This window comes from Phyllobates terribilis, unplaced genomic scaffold (assembly GCF_046119375.1).
Source record: "Phyllobates terribilis strain yellow unplaced genomic scaffold, ASM4611937v1 Scaffold_4__5_contigs__length_816908805, whole genome shotgun sequence".
In the NCBI taxonomy this organism is placed as follows: Eukaryota; Metazoa; Chordata; class Amphibia; order Anura; family Dendrobatidae; genus Phyllobates; species Phyllobates terribilis.
The window spans coordinates 295,129,015-295,153,768 of NW_027362764.1; the positions used below are offsets into that span (position 1 = coordinate 295,129,015).

Below are 24,754 nucleotides of genomic sequence, written 5' to 3' on the forward strand. Positions count from 1 at the left end.
GAATTTTTCCTATTAAGTAAATGGCCAGATTATCATAAGGTTAGTAAAAGGGGCTAACACTTTTGGGCTAAGGTGGGAATGTCAAAAAGTTGTTTTTGAGTATTGGATATGGAGGTTATTTTTGGCAAGGTCAATGGCAGAATTTTGTGTTTTGTGCATAAACTTATTAATTAAATTGTATGCTAAAGGTGATTTTATCTATAAATGCTCAGCACATCTAGAGCACCGCTGAAGAAAATGTGTTTGCAGAGTGTGCCATGGTTGCCATCATCTGTTTTCTGTGTGTTCTGTGAGTATAAATTCGAATTCACACAATTTGTCGAATTTCTCCCAAAATTCGATCCACAGCAAATAAATGTGTGTGGATTTCAATATTGGAAAGCTTGTAATTGCTTGAAAATACATGCAGGAGAGATGAGAAAGAGAGAACCTCACTGACCATGAGTTCACACTTTACAAGCGAGAGAGAGAGACAGGACCCTGCTGACCATAAGAGATAGCACTCTACAGAAGAGAGACTTACCAATTGACTCTGGAAATGGAAAACAACTCTGCCGTAGAAACTGTGCTCCACTGGGAACCGCTGAGTTCTAAAGCCCAGGTACTGACCACCACTGTACAAGCAATGATAATCTGTAAGATGTCAAAGCTGCATGGTATTGTGGGGAAGCCTGCGTGGCAATGTAAAATGACACTTGCCTGTTCTCTGATGCTTCAGCAATGTGGGAAATGGTGTCGGGAAAGTTTTTTTTCTTGAACTACGAATAAAATCCCAAAATTACCTGAATTTCAGGAAATTTGACTCAAATTCATTCCCACGCAAATTGATCTGCTCATCTCTATCTGCAAGTAGTGCGTGCTGCTTCATTCAAGGTATTTTCAATATCTTATTTTAAAATTTCACAGTTAAATCAGGAGAAGAGAGGGAGGAGATTGGAGACAATGTGAATTCCTCATAAGTTAATGGGTATTAATGGCATGACAATTTATGTGTGTGCAGTATATAGGAGTGTTGTGAATAGGGTGACAAATCTTAACAGAGAAGGAAAGAAGGTTGTTTTCAGAGAGTGGGAGAGGGGAGTTCGTTTAGTCATACATTGAGCAAATCTGGAAGAAACCAAGTCCAATGTATTCCGAGAAAAGTGTGGCTTACCATAGTAGCGAGCAGTAGTGGTGGTGGTGTCCGAGCGTTAAATCCATGTAAAATAATATCAGCCTATATTCACCTCTGGAGCAGACTCCGATCCAGTGACATCGGCGTCTGGTCACGCGGGCCTTGCAGTCAATCAGCGGCCACTTCAATCTCATTTCCTTCAGATGAACCTGTAATCTGGAAGAAAAGAGAGCTGCTGCTGTTCGCTGACTTCTTCTGGATGTCAGTTTTGTCCGAAGGAAGAGAGAGTGAAGTGGCTGCTGATGGGCTTCAGAGTTCGTGTGACATAACGTCACACAAGAACTGGAAGATCAGACACACACATCGCTGGAATGGCACCCACACTGGATGTAAGGTTTGGCTGTTCTTATATTGTATGGGGGAATATAGTGATTGGGAAGAGGTTGTCCGTGTAGTGGATAACCACTTTAATAATTTTAGTCGGGTTCCTATGTGAGAAAGACGGGAAGTTAGATGTAGCAGTAGAAAGGGGGCCAGGGTAAGGAAAGATGTCTCCAACAGTGAAAAGAATAGAGAGAACAAATGGTTCAGTGATTTGTGAATGCGTCTCCTTTGTTGTATTGTGACACTCCCTGTCAAACTGCTATACAGTTATATGAAAAAGTTTGGGCACCCCTATTAATCTTAAGCTTAATGTTTGATAAAAATTGGTGTTTTTGCAACAGCTATATGTAATAACTGTTGGACACAGTAATGTTTCTGACTTGAAATGAGGTTTATTGTACTAATAGAAAATGTGCAATCTGCATTCAAACTAAATTTGACAGGTGCATAAGTATGGGCACCCTTATCATTTTCTTGTTTTAAATACTCCTACCTACTTTTTACTGACTTACTAAAGCACTTTTTTTGGTTTTGTAACCTCATTGAGCTTTGAACTTCATAGCCAGGTGTATGCAATCATAAGAATAGCTACTTAAAGTGGCCACTTGCAAGTTGTTCTCCTGTTTGAATCTCCTCTGAAGAGTGGCATCATGGGCTCCTCAAAACAACTGTCAAATGATCTGAAAACAAAGATTATTCAACATAGTTGTTCAGGGGAAGGATACAAAAAGCTGTCTCAGAGATTTAACCTGTCAGTTTCCACTGTGAGGAACATAGTAAGGAAATGGAAGGACATAGGGACAGTTCTTGTTAAGGCCAGAAGTGGCAGGCCAAGAAAAACATCAGAAAGGCAGAGAAGAAGAATGGTGAGATTAATCAAGGACAATCCTCAGACCACCTCCAGAGAGCTGCAGCATCAACTTGCTGCAGATGGTGTCACTGTGCATCGGTCAACTATACAACGCACTTTGCACAAGGAGAAGCTGTATGGGAGAGTGATGCAAAAGAAGCCGTTTCTGCAAGCACGCCACAAACAGAGTCGGCTGAGGTATGCAAAAGCACATTTGGAGAAGCCAATTTCTTTTTGGAAGAAGGTCCTGTGGACTGATGAAACGAAGATTGAGTTGTTTGGTCATACAAAAAGGCGTTATGCATGGTGGCAAAAAAACACAGCATTCCAAGAAAACCACTTACTACCCACAGTAAAATTTGGTGGAGGTTCCATCATGCTTTGGGGCTGTGTGGTCAATGCCGGCACCGGGAATCTTGTTAAAGTTGAGGGACGCATGGATTCCACTCAGTATCAGCAGATTCTTGACAATAATGTTCAAGAATCAGTGACAAAGTTGAAGTTACGCAGGGGATGGATCTTTCAGCAAGACAATGATCCAAAACACCGCTCCAAATCTACTCAGGCATTCATGCAGAGGAACAATTACAATGTTCTTGGATGGCCATCCCAGTCCCCAGACCTGAATATCATTGAACATCTGTGGGATCATTTGAAGAGGGCTGTCCATGCTCGGCGACCATCAAACTTAACTGAACTGGAATTGTTTTGTAAAGAGGAATGGTCAAAAATACCTTCATCCAGGATCCAGGAAATCATTAAAAGCTACAGGAAGCGACTAGAGGCTGTTATTTTTGCAAAAGGAGGATCTACTAAATATTAATGTCACTTTTCTGGTGAGGTGCCCATACTTATGCACTTATCAAATTTTGTTTGAATGCAGATTGCACATTTTCTGTTAGTACAATAAACCTCATTTCAAGGCAGAAACATTACTGTGTCCAACAGTTATTACATATATCAAACTGAAATAGCTGTTGCAAAAACACCAATTTTTGTAAAACATTAAGCTTAAGATTAATAGGGGTGCCCAAACTTTTTCATATAACTGTATTTAACATCCAGGGCACTTAGACAAATATGCACTTGTGCCCCCTGCATTTGAGCCTTCCCTTGACCAAGTCTAAAAGGGAAATAAATGCTTAGAGCTAGGTCTAATTTATCTTGTTAACCAATTAATCAACTGATTTAATGTGTTATTCAACATTTGTATGTGGATATTGCCAAATAGTGCTTGAAAAAACAAGCACTTTTGCAATTTACTGCTTATTAAAATTTTCAGTCATTCTTGAGATACTAACACTTTTTCTTTTCTTTACAGCTCAATGCCTAGAATACCGACCACCATTGTCTAGCTTATAAGCACTGTACTGAAGCTGGTCTGGATTAGGAGGTATTAGTACACTCCAGCAATCCCGACCAGCTTTAGAACAGTGCTTATAAGCTCCATAGAAAAGAGCATGAAAGTACTGCACATGTTCTGCTGTCTAGCAGCGGTGGTCGGTCTCCAAGGTAACAATCTGTAAACAAAAGTGTTAATTTCCTAAGAATGGCTAAAAATTTTAATAAGCAGCAAATTACAAATTTGTTTGTGAAGCACTATCCACCAACTTTCATTTATGAAAATAGGAATAATCCTTTAAAACTTGGAGGCAAAAATATGTAAAGATAATAAAGTTATATGCTAGATGGCCCCTAAAAACAGTCAGGATCAAGCAATGCAATGGTGAATGAGATAAATGTAGAGCATTTGGGAACCCAGACACAGTAATATGAAATTATACCATTACTTACAAGATTGAAATGATGATAGTGATGATTTAGGCAGATGTTTAAGAGTTAACAGCAAGATAAAATGAAAAATATACCTGTATGAAGATAGGAGAAATGAGTGTTAGATTCATGCCATGTTTGACTGCCAGGGCACTTTGACAAATATGGCACTTAGACAAAGTTGCACTCGTGCACCTCATGAACGATTTCAAATTTACCATATTTTTATTGAATTGTGCGACTAGGTCCAGTACAACCACCACATCTCCATCTCATATAATGAAGAGGTTGTCGATGTAGCGACCTTATCACCTGTCGCATCACTTCATTATCTGACATAAGAAAACACTGATGTTCCTTTATTCTGTAAATTAAATAAATGATCAAAAGAGAAAAAAATGAGCCCGCAAATATTCAGTAATCAATATTATATAAACGTTGTGAGCAGCAGAATAGTTACTATAGATGTTTAGAAACAAAGCTAAAACCTGTAATTCCAAATCATGCAACATGGAAGTGACTCGCCCCCTGGGCCGTGGGGCACGTGGAACCGGGCAGTAGGGAGACGGTGGGGGTAGTAGTGGCGGCCCGGTCCCGCGGCTCAGGGTGGTCAGACCAATGGTAGTCTGCTACGTACTGATGATAATGTCCAACTATGCCACCCGTGGATTTGCGGTCATTAGGAACCGCTGCTGCAGGGCAGACCGCTGGGGCTGATGGTGGGTGCAGCTGAGGTGGTGTGACTCCCCACGGGAAGAGTGCGGCCCCAGGGCAGTGTAGTGGATGGTGGGAGTGATGGTGGTGAGAGTCCCAGTACCGGTAGTGCTGGAGGCGCAAAGGAGCACACAGACAACAAGTTACAGTCCAGGGTCTTTACTCACAGTTCATGTGCTCCGGGTCACTTCGGTACCAGTAGTGACCGCCCGAGCCGTGCTGCGTGCACCAGGTTTGGGGCTCGGTCAACTCCCAGGCAGTTCAGAAGTATGGCTTAGGACCCCCTTTTGTCCTTCCTCTGGCCTGCCTCACCAGTGACCCACTTTTGTCCAGCTGCCGCGGACCTGTGCGGTTAAACGTGGGCCCCGTCCTCCGCTGTCCTATATGGTGCCTTCCTAGCAGGTTTGATGAGGTGTCGCACCAATAAATGATCACGACGACCGGTCTTTGGCTGAGGGTAGTTTCTCCTCCACCAACTTGGGATCCGGTACCCTTAATCTGCCTGACCCTTCACCCTGGATTCTCGTGGGTTCTTAAGGTCCCTTCCACCTTCTTGTTCCTGGGCCCTTCTGTTTCTCTCTCTCTTCTCCTTCTTTCCTGTTCTGTCTTCTCCTCCTTCCCTTGGCCTCTTCTCCAGGCCCACTTCTCCTTCTCCTCTCAGGCTCCGGCCTCTTCTCTAGGCCTGCCTCTGGAGCAGCACTCAGCCTGAGCTGCTGCTCCCTGTCAGCTCTCCTCACAGACTGAACCTAGATCTAAGATGGCTCCTCCCTTTTATACCTCCCTCCAGAACATGAGCCCAGGTGACCAGCAACCAATGGGCTCCTACCTACGCTCAGGAACCAACCCCTATCTGCCCCTACAGCACTGGGTGTTCCACCCCCCTCCCCACTCCAGTCAGGGACATAGTCGGTCGTGCCTGCACTTCTGTCTAGTGGGAGCACCGTTGAGCTGTCCCTCAGAAATGGGGTGAGTGTGCTGTATGCAGCTAACTGAGCCCTGGTGCATACTCCATCCTTACCCGGGAGTGGAATATCACACCTCTGGCAGAGGTGCAATACCCCTGTAGCGGCCGAACCCTCGGGGCGCTACAGAAGCATACAGGGAAGTAACATGCAATGTCTTCTAGTAGAGTCAGAATGTTTTATGTTTTTTATGTACTCTGGTATACTCTTAACAAGAGGCTGTAATAAATTATCCAACCAAGCACTAATGTTTCCATTTAAAGAACCTGTTCCAATCACGATGGGCCACATAGATGAAGGGAAAAGAATTAAATGTAGATTTGGCACTGAATGAAAGAGCTACAATAGGGAAATCAGAAATCATCAAATATGCTAGTTTTTCATATAAAACTCCCAATTCTGACTCTTGTCCACTAATTATGATTTTATATTATTTTGTACAAATATTTGCTAACTTGCAAGATGTGTTACTGACGCGCACCCTGGGACATATTCCTTTTTGAGGGGAATACCCGGCACCGGATCAGATGGGGGGGTTGTAGTCTCCGAGCGGCTGTGACCCGGCCCGTGCCCAGGGCGTCAAGCTCAGTGTTATGTGGCAGTCCTACAGATGTTATTAAGAGTTCTTTTGTGTCGACTACGCCACCCGTTGTGATGCGGTCACTGTGGCCGCCGCTGCAGCAGGGTCCGCTGAGGCTGATGGTGGGTGCGCAGCTTGGTGGGATAACCCCCAACGGGAGGGGTATAGCCTCAGGGGGGACAGGTGCAGAGGATGGGGGTTGTGGTGGTGCAGTGCAGACGGCAATGAAGACAGAGTCGGGTTGTGCAGTTAAGGGTGTTTACTTACTGCAGATGTTGTACTGGTCACTCCAGCTTCGAGTGACCACCCGAGCCGTGCTGCGTCCACCAGGTCCTGGATCCAGCCAACCCCCAAACAAGTCCGGAGCGTGGCCCTGAGCTCTCCTTCTGTCCCGTTCTCTGGCCGTCCCCACTAGTGATCCACCCAGGTCCAGCTCCCTCGGGCCTTCTGTTGGGAGACCCTTGGCCTTGGGTTCCCTGACCCTCCACGTGGTATGCCTTCGTGGTGGATGTGGTGGGTGGCCGTGGCAGACGCTGCCCACGGCCTCCGGTCTCTGGCTGGGGTGTGTTTTTGCCCCCACCAGCTTGGGTTCCGGTACCCTGATGCCGACTCTTCACCCGGGGATTGAATTTGGGTTCTTAGAGTCCTTTCTTTTTACCCCCTCTGGGTCTCTCTTTCTTCTCCTCTCTCACTCTGGCTCAGGCTTCTCTGCTCTGCTCTTCTGCTCTCCAACAGACTCTTTGCAAAAGGCTGACTCACTCCTCCTCTACAGCAGACTGACTGACTGACTGACCCTGTTCTTTGATGGTGCCCACCTTATATACACCCTCTATGTGTGAGCTCAGGTGACCAGCACCCAATGAGCTCCTATCTTTACCCAGGCTGCTCCCCCTATCTGCCCCTACACTACTTGGGATGTACCACCCCCCTCCCACTCCAGCCAGGAACAGACTCGGTCGTACCTGCACATTTCTAAGTGGGAGTACCGTCGGCCTGTTCCTCGGAAATGGGATGTATGTAGTGCATGCAGCCTACCGAGCTCAGTTCCACACTCCATCCTTACCCGGGAGTGGAATATCACACCTCTGGGTTGAGGTGCAATACCCCTGTAGCAGCCGAATCCTCAGGGTGCTACATTCCCCCCTGGTAAATCACAGCACGTCCTCGGGCTGTAAGACATAACACCAAAACATACAAATTTTTGCATAAACATATAAAACATATAAAACATTATATATATATATATCAATATAAAACATTCTCGTCGCCTCTGGCTCCTCCTCCGGTCACTGTGCAACGTGTGACCGGGTAAAGTGCGACAGTCTCTCTGGAAAACTGGTTTTCCTATAAAACCGGTAGGGGGCGCTTTAGGACGCGCAACTATATACAAGGATATGGCCGCTCTCAGTCCTCGGCCAGGTATTAGGGAGGAATGACCGCTCTCAGTCCTCGGTCAGTGGGATTAAGGGAAATACGGGTAACAGTTCACACTTGCTGGTCCCAACGGGGACTATATTAGCAACAACAGTTTCAGTTTCAGTTTACTGTTTCAGTTTACTGTGCCCCGACGGGCAACTATATACATCTTCTGCTTCGCTGTCCTTAGCGACGGCGTCCTCCTGCTCTTGCTTTATGGTTACCTTTGGCTCTAGTTTCAGACCCGTCCGGGTCCTCTTGTTATGGGCGCGGTGGTGTTAGCGCCCGGGTTGCCCGGGCCTTGCGGCCAGGCCTGGGGTATCTGGAAGGTGAAGGGCACCGTAAGGACGGCGGCACCCTGGGCTACTTGGCCCTGCGACCAGGCCGGGGGCTCCGCGGAGGTAGGGGGCGCTGTTGGTATTGCGGCGCCCGGGGGTACTAGGCCTTGCGACCAGGCTGGTGGTACTTCCTGCTTGGTCACGCTCGGGGTCGAGGCGTGTGACGTCACAGGGGTCGCGGCTCCCGTTTGAGGCCTAGTCTGCGGCGGTGACGTTGCAGCGACGGGCACGGCAGGATAGACTTCGGGCTCTGCGACGGGGAGCTGGGGCAGGTACGCGGTTTCCCGGTCTGGGGTATAGACGTCCCCTTTACCTGCCTCCACTCGTTCGGCTCCCTTCTCGGCGCCGTCTCCAGCCTTCAATCCTCCCGTGCCATCCTCAGAGGCGGTCTGTCTCCTCGTCTCGGGTGGCGTGCTCCGCTGACAGGTCTCGGTCTGCTGGGCCATCTCACGGCTCCACTCCGCCAACGTCTCTCGCTGCACCCGGGCCATCCTCCTTGCGAGGCCCTCCAGAGCGGTCTGTGCACACTCCCGGTCTCGGGGGAGCTGTGCTAGGACCTCCACTAGGCCTAGTGGGATCGCTGTTTCCAGCAGGCTCCTGACCAACGGGTCGGTGCTGCTCTGCTCTCCTTCTGTTGTCTCCAGCAGGCTCCTGGCCAGTGGGCCGGTGCTGCTCTGCTCTCCCTCCTCTGTTTCTAGCAGGCTCCTGGCCAACGGGCCGGTGCTGCTCTGCTTTCTCGCCATCTCCGGGTAAGCTCCTCCGATACTCTTCTCCAGGCTTCTTGCCTCCGGGTGCGCTCGCTCCAGACTGCTCCAAGCGGCACCCATCTTTTCTCTCTTCTTTCGTCTCCTCCCACTTCGAGGGCGGTCCCGGGGCAACTCGGTGACTGTCAGCTCCAGGGGCAGTTCTTTCACGCTGACAGACACCTCTAGCATCACAGTCTCTATTGGTGGGGGCGGTTTCCACTTTTGGCGCCATTTTCGGTCCTAGCCCACGATGGGAGGTGGCCTCTTGCCACCCTCTGGCACGCCCATAATGGCGTCCGCTCTTCCAAGGCGGGAAACCTTTGGAAATGGCGGGAAGCGTCGCCCAGTGGCGGGAAACTCTGCAGATGGCGGGAACAAGCTGGAAATGGCGGACAATCGGCGGGAAACGACTGGTGATGGGGTCCGATGGCGGGGACCCTCCGGAACCGGCAGGAGACTTCTTTCTGAGGTAAACTTGCACTTTTCTTCAGGCACGCAGTACCCGGGTGTTGCGGGCACGTAATCCTGCCGACTACGCCAAAGTTGACGCGCCCCCTGGGACATATTCCTTTTTGAGGGGAATACCCGGCACCGGATCAGATGGGGGGGTTGTAGTCTCCGAGCGGCTGTGACCCGGCCCGTGCCCAGGGCGTCAAGCTCAGTGTTATGTGGCAGTCCTACAGATGTTATTAAGAGTTCTTTTGTGTCGACTACGCCACCCGTTGTGATGCGGTCACTGTGGCCGCCGCTGCAGCAGGGTCCGCTGAGGCTGATGGTGGGTGCGCAGCTTGGTGGGATAACCCCCAACGGGAGGGGTATAGCCTCAGGGGGGACAGGTGCAGAGGATGGGGGTTGTGGTGGTGCAGTGCAGACGGCAATGAAGACAGAGTCGGGTTGTGCAGTTAAGGGTGTTTACTTACTGCAGATGTTGTACTGGTCACTCCAGCTTCGAGTGACCACCCGAGCCGTGCTGCGTCCACCAGGTCCTGGATCCAGCCAACCCCCAAACAAGTCCGGAGCGTGGCCCTGAGCTCTCCTTCTGTCCCGTTCTCTGGCCGTCCCCACTAGTGATCCACCCAGGTCCAGCTCCCTCGGGCCTTCTGTTGGGAGACCCTTGGCCTTGGGTTCCCTGACCCTCCACGTGGTATGCCTTCGTGGTGGATGTGGTGGGTGGCCGTGGCAGACGCTGCCCACGGCCTCCGGTCTCTGGCTGGGGTGTGTTTTTGCCCCCACCAGCTTGGGTTCCGGTACCCTGATGCCGACTCTTCACCCGGGGATTGAATTTGGGTTCTTAGAGTCCTTTCTTTTTACCCCCTCTGGGTTTCTCTTTCTTCTCCTCTCTCACTCTGGCTCAGGCTTCTCTGCTCTGCTCTTCTGCTCTCCAACAGACTCTTTGCAAAAGGCTGACTCACTCCTCCTCTACAGCAGACTGACTGACTGACTGACCCTGTTCTTTGATGGTGCCCACCTTATATACACCCTCTATGTGTGAGCTCAGGTGACCAGCACCCAATGAGCTCCTATCTTTACCCAGGCTGCTCCCCCTATCTGCCCCTACACTACTTGGGATGTACCACCCCCCTCCCACTCCAGCCAGGAACAGACTCGGTCGTACCTGCACATTTCTAAGTGGGAGTACCGTCGGCCTGTTCCTCGGAAATGGGATGTATGTAGTGCATGCAGCCTACCGAGCTCAGTTCCACACTCCATCCTTACCCGGGAGTGGAATATCACACCTCTGGGTTGAGGTGCAATACCCCTGTAGCAGCCGAATCCTCAGGGTGCTACATTACGATCAGCCAGTGATTCTTGATTAGATTTACTATAAAGACCTCTATCTAGAATAGAAATAGACCCTCACTCCTCACTATGTTTGCATATTCTATTATTATGTTATCTTATGGGTCTCGTCAATTATTTCCTTCCTGACTAAAAAAAAACAATTCAAAATTTCATCCTTTAGAAAGAGAGGTGAATGAGCAATAATTTCTCCATTCGGATTACTAACGTCCTCCTTGGTTTCTGTCATTAGAGAATTATTTTCTACAATTCTGATATCCAGTTGATTCCTGTTCTACATTGTTCTCCTTGCAATAATGTCTCTTAATGGTTAATGCTTGTGCAAACCTTTTGAGTAGGGGAAAAGAATAATCCCTTAGACAAAACATCTATTTGGTGTATGGTTCATATGCTTACAGAGATATTAACCACTTCTTATGATTTTTCATTAATCTCTGAGTATAGCAAGTAGATTTTATTGTGCTTCTCGTTATGTGCATTTTTATTGTCATTTTTCTCCTCTGTTTATTTAAAGTTGACCAAAAAAAAAATTCTTTATCCTTTCAATTTTCTCTATTCTCTAGTTCATCTGAAAGGGAATCTGTCATGTCTCCTTCCGTAGAGCCTGAAAGTAACTTGTGATGTTGGTCTGTGTCTCTATTCATACGCTTTAATATGGATCTGGAGTTGATGTCTCCATAGTACTCCTAATCCATGTGTATACTCTATCTGCTTGATAATCATCAGTACCTTATCAATTAACTTCTCTTGGATTTACATAATCGTTTGTTCTAATTTACTGATAGTTTCTTTTATTCTGTAGTCCGTTTCTTTGAATTCCTCCTTGGTACAAACTTAATTGCTGAATCCGATAGTATTATAATTTTAGCTCTAAATCAGCTCAGCTTTTTTAATATATCATTATTAGTGATTTCTTAGCTATTGCCCATTTTTATTGCTTTTATATGATGTTTTTGATTTGTATGATTTCATGTAATATCCTTCTATCAATAAGAAGTTTGCATTGATGCTTGGGTAATTGGGAGGATGTGACATGACAAGTACTGTATGTATCAATAGACTGTAATAGATGTAAAACAGGGATATGAGACACACTATTCCGAAACGCATCAGAGGTTTTACATGCCTACATGGAGCTTTTTATTGTGATGTAAAGATAAAAAGTAACCATTAGTACAAAAAAGATGGAGTGCTGGTATACTTGTTAAGTTTTTTGGATCTGACTTTAACTGAAGCAGTGAAGCACCTGAAAATTAAAATAATTGCACATGTGGTGAGACTTTTTTGTGACTGTGACTGATTTTTCTATATAATTGAGCATTTTCTCATGTTTTTATCAATTTAGTTTGCAGATTCTTTTAACTTTAATCCTCACAAGTGGCTGCTGGTCAACTTTGACTGCTCAGCGTTTTGGTAAGTAACGATAAGGTAATTGTTAAGAATGTAATATCTCCCTGACAAAATGTATTATAAAGGGAATATCTTTTAAAAAAATGGAATTGTCTGACTGAGCAGACATACATTCAGGCCACTAAGTTGTTCCTAATTAACAATTGGTTTCAGATAAACCAGTCCACTCAGTACATTTCCAGATTGACTACACCTATTTTTTTCGGTCCTTTCATTTTTCAGGAAAGAAGAAATGCAAATATGCAGCAACTTTGCAGCTATTTAAGATGCAACTTTTAAGCCTGTATCATTTTTACCCAAGTCAGGTTTACATTTATATCTTTTAACAAAAAACATAATTAAGAACTTATTTACTTATATCTCCATAACAGTCATGTTTATGTGATTATGAGTGATGGTTAGTGCCCCTCTAAATTATCCGTAGGCATGAGTTTTATACCTAGTTTTTGGGAACTGTCATAAAATGGCATAGATGCACAGATATTCAATTATTTTGTAAGCAGGAAAATAATTTCCATTCCCCCCAAAATTGTTCTTATTGCATTTATGTTTCATATGTAGATTATTGGTTTAAGAAGCTATTCATAAAACAATGACTAAGAACTATACATATAATATTTATCATAAGGTCTTTGACCAGCTTCAGTCCAATATCAGTGCTATCTATTTCAATATGAGGCTGAACAAAAAAAAGAATTGTACACAAATGTTGGAGAAATTATGAAGCCTGGCTATTATTCATGTTGCTCAGAGCAAACAATGTATGTATGCTCTCCGGAAACAGAAACAAATGAGAAATGTGTTGTATTAGCCTCTGTTATGAAAAAGCTTATCGACTCCCTACAGTACCTGAATGTGCATTACACACAGACTGTTTAAACAGCACACTTCCAATTCTATAATCACAATTTCTAAGAATATATTGTGCACATCAAGTGGGCCATAGTAAGACGTCCACTTTACAATATGATATACAATGTAACGTTTCTTTAGAGTAAAAATGTCAAATACCGTCTTTATGTCTTATTAGGCAGGATTATTGGTTTTGTGAAATTACTAAACAGCAGACACTATTGTTTAATATAAACAATATCCTAACAATCAATAAATGTCAGGAATAATGCAGAAGGGTGTATTAACAAATGGCAGAGTTTTTGCAGACTGAAAATCCGCTTTATTCACCTGAAGGGCTTTTTTTCTAGCAAATTTCTGCAAACCACAGTGAGATGTTTTCTTAGGCCTAAAATTCTATGAAGATTCATTGCTCAACATACCTTTATAGCAGTCTGAGCGCCAAACCTTTTGTATAGACATAGATTTAAAACATAGTATGCTGAATACTGTCCTATTAGTTACAGAGGACCTATAACAATTGAACATAGTAATTTACATTACAGTAAAAAGTCAGTAAATATAGCAAAAGATGGAATCAAGCATCTTTGGAAGTGTATGACCATCAATGCAGATCATTATAGAATGCTTCCTAACTGTACAGATCCAAATTTGGGCATCTATCTAGGGAGGACGGGGTATGTCTCGACTTCAACTGTATCTTCATCCTCATGATACAGATACCGTTGAACAAAATGGTGGACCAGGGGAGTTGACAGATCCCTGCTCCAACACTCCATTTTGGTAGAGACTGAAGAATCTGCAAGGATTAGGGATGAGCGAACCCGAACTATAAAGTTCGGGGTCCATACCGGACACCTAGTGTCCATTACCGAACCCTGAACACGGACTTTTAACAGGATGTCCGGTTTACTGTTTGGGTTCGGATGCCTAGTAAAGTTTGTTGAAAGGCTGCAGCCAATCAACAAGCTTTTAGGCTGTGGGCACTTCCGGAGCCATCACAGATATGCCAAGTTTGACATGGCTGTTATTGGCCAGCGCACCACGTGATCTGGCTCTGATAAACGCTGGATCATGAATGGTCTGAGCAGTTTAGGGGCAGGACACAGCTGGAGTGAGGGACAGTGTTAGGTTGCACGCTCTGCAAAAAAGCGGCTGTGTACTCTGAACGTGTCTCAGTGGGAGAACTGTGCCAAAAAGCCGCTGTGTGTACTCTGCACACATATCTCAGGGAGTACAGTGCCAAAAAGCCGCTGTGTATACTCTTCACCCCCGCCTGGGGGAGTACTGTGTATTTAAGCCGCTGTGTGTACTCTGCAACCCCGCCTGTAAGAGTACTGTGCCAAAAAGCTGCTGTGTGTACTCTGCAACCTTGCCTGTGGGAGTACTGTTCCAAAAACAACTGTGTACTCTGCTATGTCTGTACGCGTAGTGTCCCTCAAAAATACTTCTACTCTGCAGCCATCTCTTTGCAGTTGTAGGCCAAAAAAATAATTTTACTGTACCGCTGTGTCTATACAAGTAGTGTGGCAAAAAAATAAATCTACTCTGAAGACGTCTCTTTGCCATTTGTAGGTCAAAGAAATTATTTTACTGTATCGCTGTGTCTATACGAGTAGTGTGGCAAAAAAATGAATCTACTCTTCCTCCATCTCTGTGCGAGTAGTGTGCTGAAAAACTACTTCCATAAATGAGGAGAGCATCAAATAGAAGACATGGACATGGCCGTGGTGGTGTTGGAGTAGCTGCTGCTGGTGGTGGTGATGTAGCTGTTGCAGGGAGAGGACGTGTTTGCTGTTTGCCTGCAACGTGCCCAAACACAACACCTTCCTCTGGTGCACACGCGCGACAGGACATTATGTGTCCTTTCGTAGGGCCGTAAACCGCTACACGAATGGTGAGGCCAGAACATATTGAGGTGGTGGTACATTGGACGGCTGACAGTGGCTCCAGTTCCTTTGCAATATCTTCCACCCAGTCCACTGCAGAAAGCGCAGATTTGGCACCTGAGGACTATGGTCATCCGGCTTCTACCTCACCCCCTTGCAAATAAGCCAAGCAGTCCGAGCCCCAAGTCATGCAGCAGTCTCTTTTGCTTTTTGATGACTCCACTGGCTGAAGTTCCATAGCCCATCCACCTGGCCCTGCCCCAGAAGTGGAAGAGACTGAGTGCACTAGTGCCCAACCACTTGCTAGGTTGAAGGATGAGTATGAGGGACCGCTAGTGTCCATGGTCAGTGGACCACCGCAGCAAATGTCAGAGAATGACAAAACACAGTTGCCAACTGCAGTGTCTTTCTGCAGTATGCAGACCGGCAAGGAGGGCAAGGGTGAGGAATGGGTGGAAGATGATACGGGGGATGATGAGGTCCTTGACCCCACTTGGAGTGGAGGCCATCCTAGTGACATGCACAGTTCGGAGGAAGAGGAGTTGGCCACACTGCCCCAGCAGCACAGCAAAAGGGGGAGCAGGGTGCAAAGGCACAGAGGGCAGCCCCTAGCCAGGAAGTCAGCTGATATTTCCCACCATGCCACTGAAATAAGCACACTAAAGCCAGCTCAAAAGAGTTCCCTGGTGTAGCATTTCTTCAGGGAATGTGCTGACGACAAACGACGGGTGGTTTGCACACTGTGCCATCAGAGCCTGAAGTGAGGCGTAAATCTTCTGAACCTGATCACCACCTGCATGACAAGGCATCCGAACTCCAAGCACAAGATGCAGTGGAGAACACATCTTAAAAATCATGACAGATCTGAGCCTCCTCCTGCTACCTCTTTTGCTGCAATTTTGGCCTTTCACACTCATGATTAATAGGGCCACCTGCCTCCCCGCAAAGAGGATGTGACAGCACCACCATCAGCACCACAAGTTTCACAGAGCATCTCCACACCATCCAAAGGAAGTGTTCAGCTTTCCATCCCCCAAACCCTCGAGAGAAAGAGGAGATAAACCCCTATCCACCCACAAGCCATGGTCCTGAATAACAGCATTTCCAAATTACTGGCCTTTGTAATTCTGCTATTCTGGCTGGTGGAGACGGCGGTGGCTATCCTGCAGTACATTTTACCCAAGCTGCCACTACTTTTCCGACATGCCATCCTTGCCATGCACACACATGTTGATGACAAAATTAGGTGTGCACTGCGCAATGCTATCAGTCGCAAGGTCCACATAACCACCGATACGTGGACCAGTAAGCATGGCCAGGGACGTTACATCTCCCTAAGTGCCCACTGGGTAGATGTAGTGGTGGCTCGAACAGAGGCGGAAGGAGTTTCAGCTCCTGTCCTGCCACCACCGAGAATTGCTGGATGTTTTTCTCTGTCCATGTTGCCTCCTCCTCCTTCTCCGCTTCCTCCACTGTCTCCTCATCCGGTCACAGTAAGACTTGCTCCACCAACTGCAGCACAGCCAGGGAGAAACAACAGCAGGCTGTTCTTAAACTCCTCTGTTTGGGGGACAAATCCCACAATACGCAAGAGCTGTGGACGGGGATCAAACAGCAAACGGATGAGTGGTTGGTGCCGGTGAACCTCAAGCCCGGTCTAGTGGTGTGCGATAACGGGCGAAATCTCATAGCAGCTCTGGGCCTAGCCGGTTTGACGCATATCCCTTGCCTGGTGCATGTGCTGAACTTGGTGGTGCAGAGCTTCCCGAAAAACTACCAACATATTTCAGAGCTGCTGCTGAAAGTGCAGGCAGTGTGTGCCTGCTTTCGGCATTCTTACCCTGCTGTTGCTCTCCTGTCTGCACTGCAGCATCACTTCTGCCTTTCCGCTCACTGCCTCATATGCGACGTGCCAACGAGGTGTAACTCCACCTTGCATATGCTGGAGAGACTGTGCAAGCAGCAGCAGCCAGCAATAGTGGAGTTCTAGCTGCAGCACGCACTGGGGAGTCGCTCTGCAGAAAAACACCATTTCACCACCAATGAATAGCCTCCATGCGGGATGTGTGTGCCGTGTTGCATGGCTTTGAATACTCCATCAATATGGCCTGTGCTGAAGACACCATCATCAGCATTAGGCCACGTCCCCACTATCAGTATTTGGTCAGTATTCAGTCAGTATTTTTTCTCAGGAGTGGGAGCCAAAACCAGGAGTGGGTGATAAATACAAAATTGGTTCTCTTGTTTCTAGTATACCTGTTCCTCACCTGTTTTTGGCTACCACTCCTGAGAAAAAGTACTGACCAAACACTGACCAAATACTGATAGTGGAGCTGTGGCGTTACTAAACCACTGTTATACCTGCTGTAAAAAAACAATTCAGGCGATGATGGGTGAGGTGGTGGCACAGAAGGAAGAGGAGCAGGAGGCGGAGGGCTAATTCACACCGTTATCAGGCCTGTCGTCCACACATTGCTTAGATGGTAGGTTACTGTCCCAACAGTGGCCAGGTACCCAACTGTACAACCAGGGGACAGTTTTGGAGTATGAGGAGGAGGAAAAACCGTGTTCACAGCAGGGTGGCACTCAGAACAGGTCAAGGGCATCACTGGAGCATGGCTGGGGGGGATACAGAGGACCCAGGTGATACACCTCCCACTGAGGTCTTTGCCTCTGGGCAACCTGGCAAACATGAGCCAATACATGCTGCAGTGCCTGCACAACGACCGCCAAGTTGCCCATATTGTTAACAGTGCTGATTATTTGATGGCTACCCTGCTGGATCCTCACTACAGGGACAATGTACCATCATTACTTCCGTTACTGGAGTGGGATCACAAAATACATGAATACAAGCACACGCTGGTACAGAAACTACTGAAGGCTTTCCCACCTGACAGCAGGGGCTCAGTGGAAGAACAAGGCAGAGGCGGAGGAGGAAGTTGCCAAAGCAGCTGAGGCACCGCCACCTCCTCGGAAGTCAGGGTTAGCATGGTCGAGATGTGGCAAAACATTATGAGCACCCCACAACATCCAGCACCACCATCTGATACGGTCCATATTAGCAGGAGGCAGCATTACAACAACATGGTGGAAGACTACCCATCCACACGTCTCCACGTACTAACTGATGGGTCTGCCCCATTTAACTTCTGGATCTCTAAATTGGACACATAGCCTGAGCTTGTCCTTTATGCCTTGGAGGTGCTGGCTTGCCCTGCGGCAAGTGTATTCTCGGAACATGTGTTTAGCATGGCAGGGGGTGTGATCACAGACAGAGGCATTCGCCTGTCCACATCCAACATGGGGAAGCTAACATTCCTTAAAATAAACCAAGAATGGATCCCACAGCACTTGTTGATACCTTTTGGATGACGAGACAACTATACCAGCTGTACGCAGCCAGTATTCAACTCTATTTGCCTGACACACTGAAAAAAAAAAAAAAATACAAATAAACAGTGTTGGATTACTCATCCTTTATCTCTTCCACCTATACTGCCATGTCCACCTCTTCCTCCACTTGGACCTACGCCTCCTGGTTCTAGATTGCTAGTTTTAGTTTTGATTATTCTAGATTGTTTTCAGTCAATTCCATAAAAAAATGTAAAAAAAATACAAAAACAGTGTTGGATTTCTCCTCCCTTGCCACTTCCACCTACACAGCCACGTCCACTTCCACTTGGACCTCCGCCTTCTGGTTAAAGATTATTATTTATTTATTTTATTCTATGTTATTTTAAGTCATTTACCTATCCAAATTTGTTTGCAGGGCACTTGTCCTGCTCTTACCCCCATTTAGCTTCCTTTTGCAGCCCACTAGCCCTCACTATGACCATTTTGCAGCCATTTTAAAGCACCGAAGTTCGGGTCCCCATTGACTTGTATGGGATTCAGGTTCGGGGTCAAGTTCGTATACCAAACCAAACTTTTTACTCTTGTTCGGCTGAACTCCAAGAGCCCAAACATCCACAGGTCCCCTCATCCCTAGCGAGGACCTTCAGGTCATGTGATATTCTCAGGTCATGTGACTGGCAGTAAGGATGTGAAATAACACACAGCAAAGCGGGCTGATTGTGTGTGGGGACCACAGTGGAAAATGCATACTGTGGTGGCATTATACTGTGCGGGGGACCAGTGGGGAATTTCAAGCTGTGGAGCATTATACTCTGTGTATTGGTTTGTGGAGACATCATAATGTGGAAGGGACTGTTGGGATGATTATATTGTGTTAGTGTGGGAGCATCATACTGTGTAGGTGGAATGTGGTGCCATCAGACTGTGTGAGAGGAACTGTGGGGGAATCATACTGTGTGTGTAGAGGAGACTATGCTGGCATCATATTGTATGTTGTAGGGCAATGTGTGAACATCATACTGTGTATGGGGCACTTTGGAGGTTTATACTGTGAGAGAGAAAATGTGTGGCATCATACTGTGTATTGGAGGTATTATGGAGGCACCATAGTGTGTGCGGCTAGCACTGTGGTGTCATTATACCATGGGGGGAGAGGTTGGTAGGGACAATCATACTGAGTGTGGGGGGACTGTTGCCATTATCTTGTGTGGGGCGTTGTGGGGGCACCACACTATGAGGGGGGCACTGTGTGCAACATAGTGTGTGTATAGTGGGCATGGTGGAAGCATCATAGTGTGTGTGGTTGACTGTGGGAGCAACATCACTTCTTCAGAGGCAGATGGCTAAGAGGAAGCATGAGTTATACTTGAAACAGCGGCCAGCTATATTGTCTCCAAAATCTCTGTTTGGAACCGCAAATAAATCTTATTTTAATGCGCAGTGCTGAGTGTTCCATTTTCTCCTTACATTATTGAGCACTTGACGCGCCCCCTGTGTCGTGGGGTACTTGGTAGCCAGGCCAGTTGGTGCTGGGGGATGTCACGTTGGCAGTGACCCGGTCCGTGACCCAGGGCGGTCAATTAAAGGGAAATTAAAAGGGGAATAAAGTTTTTAGAGATAATATTCATGACGCCACCTGTGGTATGCGGCTATATGGTGCCGCCGCTGCGGTGCAGATCCACTCGAGCTGATGGTGATGCAATAGAGTTGGTTCAGCTCTCCACAGGCAGAGCTAAGCTCCAAGGCATTGTAGAGGATTTGAAGAGTAGGTGTTGTCGGCAGGGACAGTGTCGTGCAGGGCGGAGGGCGCAGGTAATGAACAGACAACACATTAATAGCGGTTTCCTCTTGCTTTACTTGCGGTTTGTCAGAGCAGACCGGGGCACGTGTACTAGCTGGTAGTGGAGGTCCGGGCGGCCTGGAAGCAAGTTGGGGATCCACCTCGCCAGGTGGAGTTGTAGGCTTTCCCTCTGTGCTATTCTCTTTGGCTCTGCTGCTTGTAGCTATGCTGCTGCTTGTAGCTATGCTGTGGCCCTCGTCCCTGAGTAAAATGTCTTTCTCCTCACCCATATGGCAGGCAGCTCGGGTCTTCTGTAAGTGTCGCTCCCACGTGGCGGTGCTGGGCCCTATCATGCTGCTGAGCTGCCGGGCGTCTGGTGGGGCCAGGAGACCTGCAGTCTCCTGCCCTCCAGATCTTGCTGCTGGACCTTCAGTGCCCCACAGCCACGGACTCCTGTGTCCGGTTCCTTTGCACTTCTCTCCTTAGACGAGCTTTTCCACAGCTCCCCTCCTCAGGTCCTTCCTCGTCGCTGTCCTGTATTCAAGTCCGCTCAACTAATTCTTACTCACCCTGCCTCCAGATTCCAGTTGCCAAGGGGAGGAGCTCCCCTTCCTGGTCTGGAGCCAGGAAAGTGTTGTATGCTGGTATACCTGATTAGGGGACCCCTCCTTGCTTCCAGGCATGGCATAACTCCTTGTGAGGGAGGCAACGCCACTGTGGTAACTGGACCCCTGGAGTTCCACATTCCCCCCTAGTTAAATTCAGTACTCCCGGACTGAGGATACCTTTTTGAATTAACAACAATAACAATTCACATTACAAATAGTTTACAAAGTCTCAAAAAGGAAAAATCACAAAAACCCAACAAAAATTGGTAGCAGTCACTGCGGCATGTAGTCTTTACGCCGCTATCCTGGAATTGTCTATTTCCGGATAACTGAAGTTTGGTTGGTGGGAACCGCCTCAACCCACTTTATGTATCGTCCCTGGGCGGGGCTTCAGGACACTCTGTCGGTGGGCCTGGTTTTCGGCCACGCCTGCGGTTTATTTTCAAGGCCAACACTTAACTTTATTCAACATTGTCCTGACCACACCTAGTCCTGTGGTCCATTTGTCCATAAATTTAATAACTATATCTTAACGGTTGAAACTATATACTATATACTTAAACGCTAGCAGAAGGTAGATTCTCCTGATCCACTGCTGATGAAGCATCTGTTTCTGGGGCCGACTGGTCTCTCTGCTGTTCTAGAGTCTCTGCGGCTTCCGGTAAGGCTACTTGGGGAAAGGTCAAGACAGGTACCACAATTGCTTGGTTCACCTGCGTCCAAGACCGGGGAAATTCTCCAAGGATGGTTTGAACCGTCTCTTCCACCTTTTCTGTGTGCTGGGGGCTGTTTTGGTCTTCCTCTTGGTGTCTCAATTGATCAGGGCATACCTTCAGGTGGTCTCTTGAGACTGCCGCTGAAGTCTCTCCTCCATCTTTACTGATGAGGCACACCTTGGTGTTGTCGAAATTTAAAGGTAAGATGGTGTATGGCTCAACCTCCCACTGATCATCTAATTTGTGAACTTGTCTTTTCCTTTTGAGTACTTGTTCTCCAGGTGACAAGGGAACTGCAGGTGCGTGCTGATTGTAAGTTCTTTCCTGCCTCTGTCTCGCTTGGGACAAACTTCTCTCTACATATTCTTGCACCTTGCGGTATTGTTGCTGCCGCTCCATATCCCAGTCTGCATCTGGTGATGTTGTCTCAGGTGTTAGAACTCCCATGTCTAAGTCAATGGGTACCTTGCCAGGTCTTGCTCTCATCAGGTAGGCGGGTGTACAGTTTTTGGAGTTCACCGGGATGTGGTTATATAGGTCCACCAAATCCGGTAACTTCTCTGGCCACCGGCTACGCTCTTCAAGGGGCAGCATCTTCAACAGGTCTATTACTACCTGGTTTATTTTCTCGCATAACCCATTGGTCTGGGGATGATATGGCATCGTTCTTATTTTCTTGCAGCCGTACAGGTTACAGAATTCTTAAAACACTTCTGCTTCAAAGGTTGGACCTTGGTCGGTCAGCACTCGTTCAGGGTAACCGTGCGGGCCACAAAAGTGTTGTTGAAATGCTTTGGCTGCCGTCTTAGCCGTCTGATCTTTCACTGGCAACTGGCACTACTACTATCAGGAATCAGGAGTAGTGGTCTACTATGGTGAGAGCATAGACATAGCCTGACTGGCTTGGGGCTAGCTTCACGTGGTCCAAGGCTACCAGTTCAAGTGGTTGTTTGGTGATTATGGGCTGCAGGGGAGCCCTCTGGCTATCACGGTCTTTCCATCTCAGGTTGCATGGACCACATTCTTGACACCATCTCTCGATTGCTTTCCTCATGCCAACCCAGTAGAATCGCTCACGTAGCAGGACTTCCAACTTCTTCCACCCGAAGTGTCCTGCTCCATCGTGGTACACCTCTAAGACAATTGGCGCATTCCGCTGTGGGACTACCACCTGCCAGACTAGTTTGGGTGTCCGGGAGTTGATGCTTCTTCGACACAGCTTTCCCTCGTAGGTGAACAGCTTGCCCTTATCCTTCCACAACTGTTGGGTCTCCTGTGGAGCATCTGGATCTGGGTGTGAGTCAGCTTGTGTCAGAAACTCCTTTACTAGGTGAACAGCTGGGTCGCTAACCTGCATCTCTGCCCATCCATGGTGGGGCAATGGGTTAAATGTGGCCTCTCTGTTGGCGGAGCGCTTGTTCCTCACACAGTGGGAGCACTGGGTCACCCCGTGACGATGGAAAGTGAGTATCTCTATCTCCTCCAGCTCTTCCAGGTCTTCTCCCCCATCTGGCAAGTTGGGCATCCGGGACAGCGCATCAGCATTAGTGTTTTTATACCCCGCCCGATACTTGATGGTAAACTCGTAGTTGGACAGTCAAGCCATCCATCGTTGTTCTAGGGCAGCAAACTTTGCAGTCTCTAGGTGCGTCAGCGGGTTGTTATTCGGGAAGACTGTAAATCTGGAGGAGGCGATGTAATGTTTGAAGCGCTCTGTTACAGCCCAGACTATGGCTAAAAACTCCAACTTGAAAGAACTATAGTTGTCGGGGTTCCTTTCCATGGGCCGGAGCTTCCTGCTAGCGTAGGCAATCACTCTCTCTGCCCTGCTGTACCTGGGACAGCACCGCTCCCAATCCCATGTTGCGAGCATCCGTATGGCGTATAAAGGGTTCACCATAGTTGGGGTAGGCCAGGACTTCATCTCCAGTAAGAGGCACTTTCAGTCGACTGAAGGATTCGTCTTCTGGTTTACCCCATTTGATCGGAGGACTGGCCCACTAAGAGGTCCTGCATGGGTGCCGCTATCTTGGTGAAACCCTTGATGAATGTCCTATAGTAGCCTATCAGCCCGAGGAACTGCCGCACTTCCTTGATAGTGGAGGGTCTTGGCCAGTCCTTGATCACGGTGACTTTTTCAGGGTCTGGTGCTACACCTTCGGCGCTTACCACATGACCTAGGTACTGCACCTTGGGCTTCAACAGGTGGCACTTGGACGGCTTTACTTTCAGGCCAAAACCAGAGAGGGCTTCAACACCTCGGCCAGGTGCTCCAGGTGGTCTTCGTATGTCTTTGAGTAGACAATTACGTCGTCTAGGTACAGCAGAATGGTTTTGAAGTTTTTGTGTCCTAGGCAACACTCCATTAACTGCTGGAAAGTTCCCGGGACATTGCAGAGCCCGAATGGCATGCAGTTGAACTTGCTGAAGCCCATTGATGTCGTAAACGCGGTCTTCTCTCTGTCCGCCTCTGCCACGGGAACCTGCCAATACCCACTGGTGAGATCTAAAGTGGAGAAATAGTTAGCGGACCTTAGTGCAGCTAATGATTCCTCAATTCTGGGTAATGGGTAGGCGTCCTTATGTGTAATGCGGTTAATCTGCCTATAATCAACATACATCATCATTGTACCATCTTTCTTTCTGACGAGAACTAATGGAGCTGCCCAGGGGCTACAACTATCTCTGATCACCCCAGCCTCCTTCATCTCTCGTAACATTCCCTTGGCACATTGATAGTGAGCTGGGGGTACGGGTCGGTACCTCTCTTTAATGGGTGGATGATCTCCTGTGGGGATATGATGTTGGACCCCTTTTACCTGCCCAATGTCTAGTGGGTGTTTGCTAAAGACTCGCTCATATTCTTGGACCACCCGGTATACTCCATGCTTTTGGTGCAAAGGGGTGGAGTCAGTGCCTACCTGTAGCTTCTGACACCAATCCTCCATCTGCCCCTTGAAGCCATTATCCTCCGCCTGCTTGGATGGAGGCAAGGGTTCCACTGCCTTTATTGCATTGTTACTGACAGTGAACAGCTTAGCAAGGGTAGCATACCGGGGTAAATGGACTTTTTTCTCCCCACAATTCAGGATGCGTATCGGTACTCTCCCCTTGTGGACATCGACTACCCCCCGGCCGTCAAGACGGTGGGCCTACTATCAGAGTTCACGGGTTCTACCAGGGCCTGATAGTCTTGACCCCTGAGACCGATTGCTGCCCGACACCATATTAACATTTCACTCCTAGGGGGCATTGCAATGGGGAATGGATCACTCATTCTGACACTGCCGACAGCTCTACCTGTTGTCTCTGCATCAGGGCTTTGATCTCCTTCTGCAGAACTCGCTGCTGACTGGAACTGGCAGTCTCTGCGACCTGTTGCAACAAAAGAATAATTTCCCCAAGACAATTCTCTATCACATTGGTGCCTAAGGTTATCATAGGATGGCTTTCTCGGCGATCAAT

At 47.6% G+C, this 24,754-nt stretch overlaps 1 protein-coding gene across 2 annotated transcripts in view; it reads left to right on the forward strand.

The window, feature by feature from the left end:
- The window catches only part of DDC (dopa decarboxylase), a 379,409-nt gene that overhangs the window by 265,362 nt on the left and 89,293 nt on the right, over positions 1-24,754 (forward strand). For both annotated transcript variants that reach the window (XM_073678337.1, XM_073678336.1), the window contains exon 9: positions 12,023-12,090. In XM_073678337.1, coding sequence (XP_073534438.1) covers positions 12,023-12,090 — 68 coding nt within the window. The remainder of the gene's footprint in view (positions 1-12,022; positions 12,091-24,754) is intronic.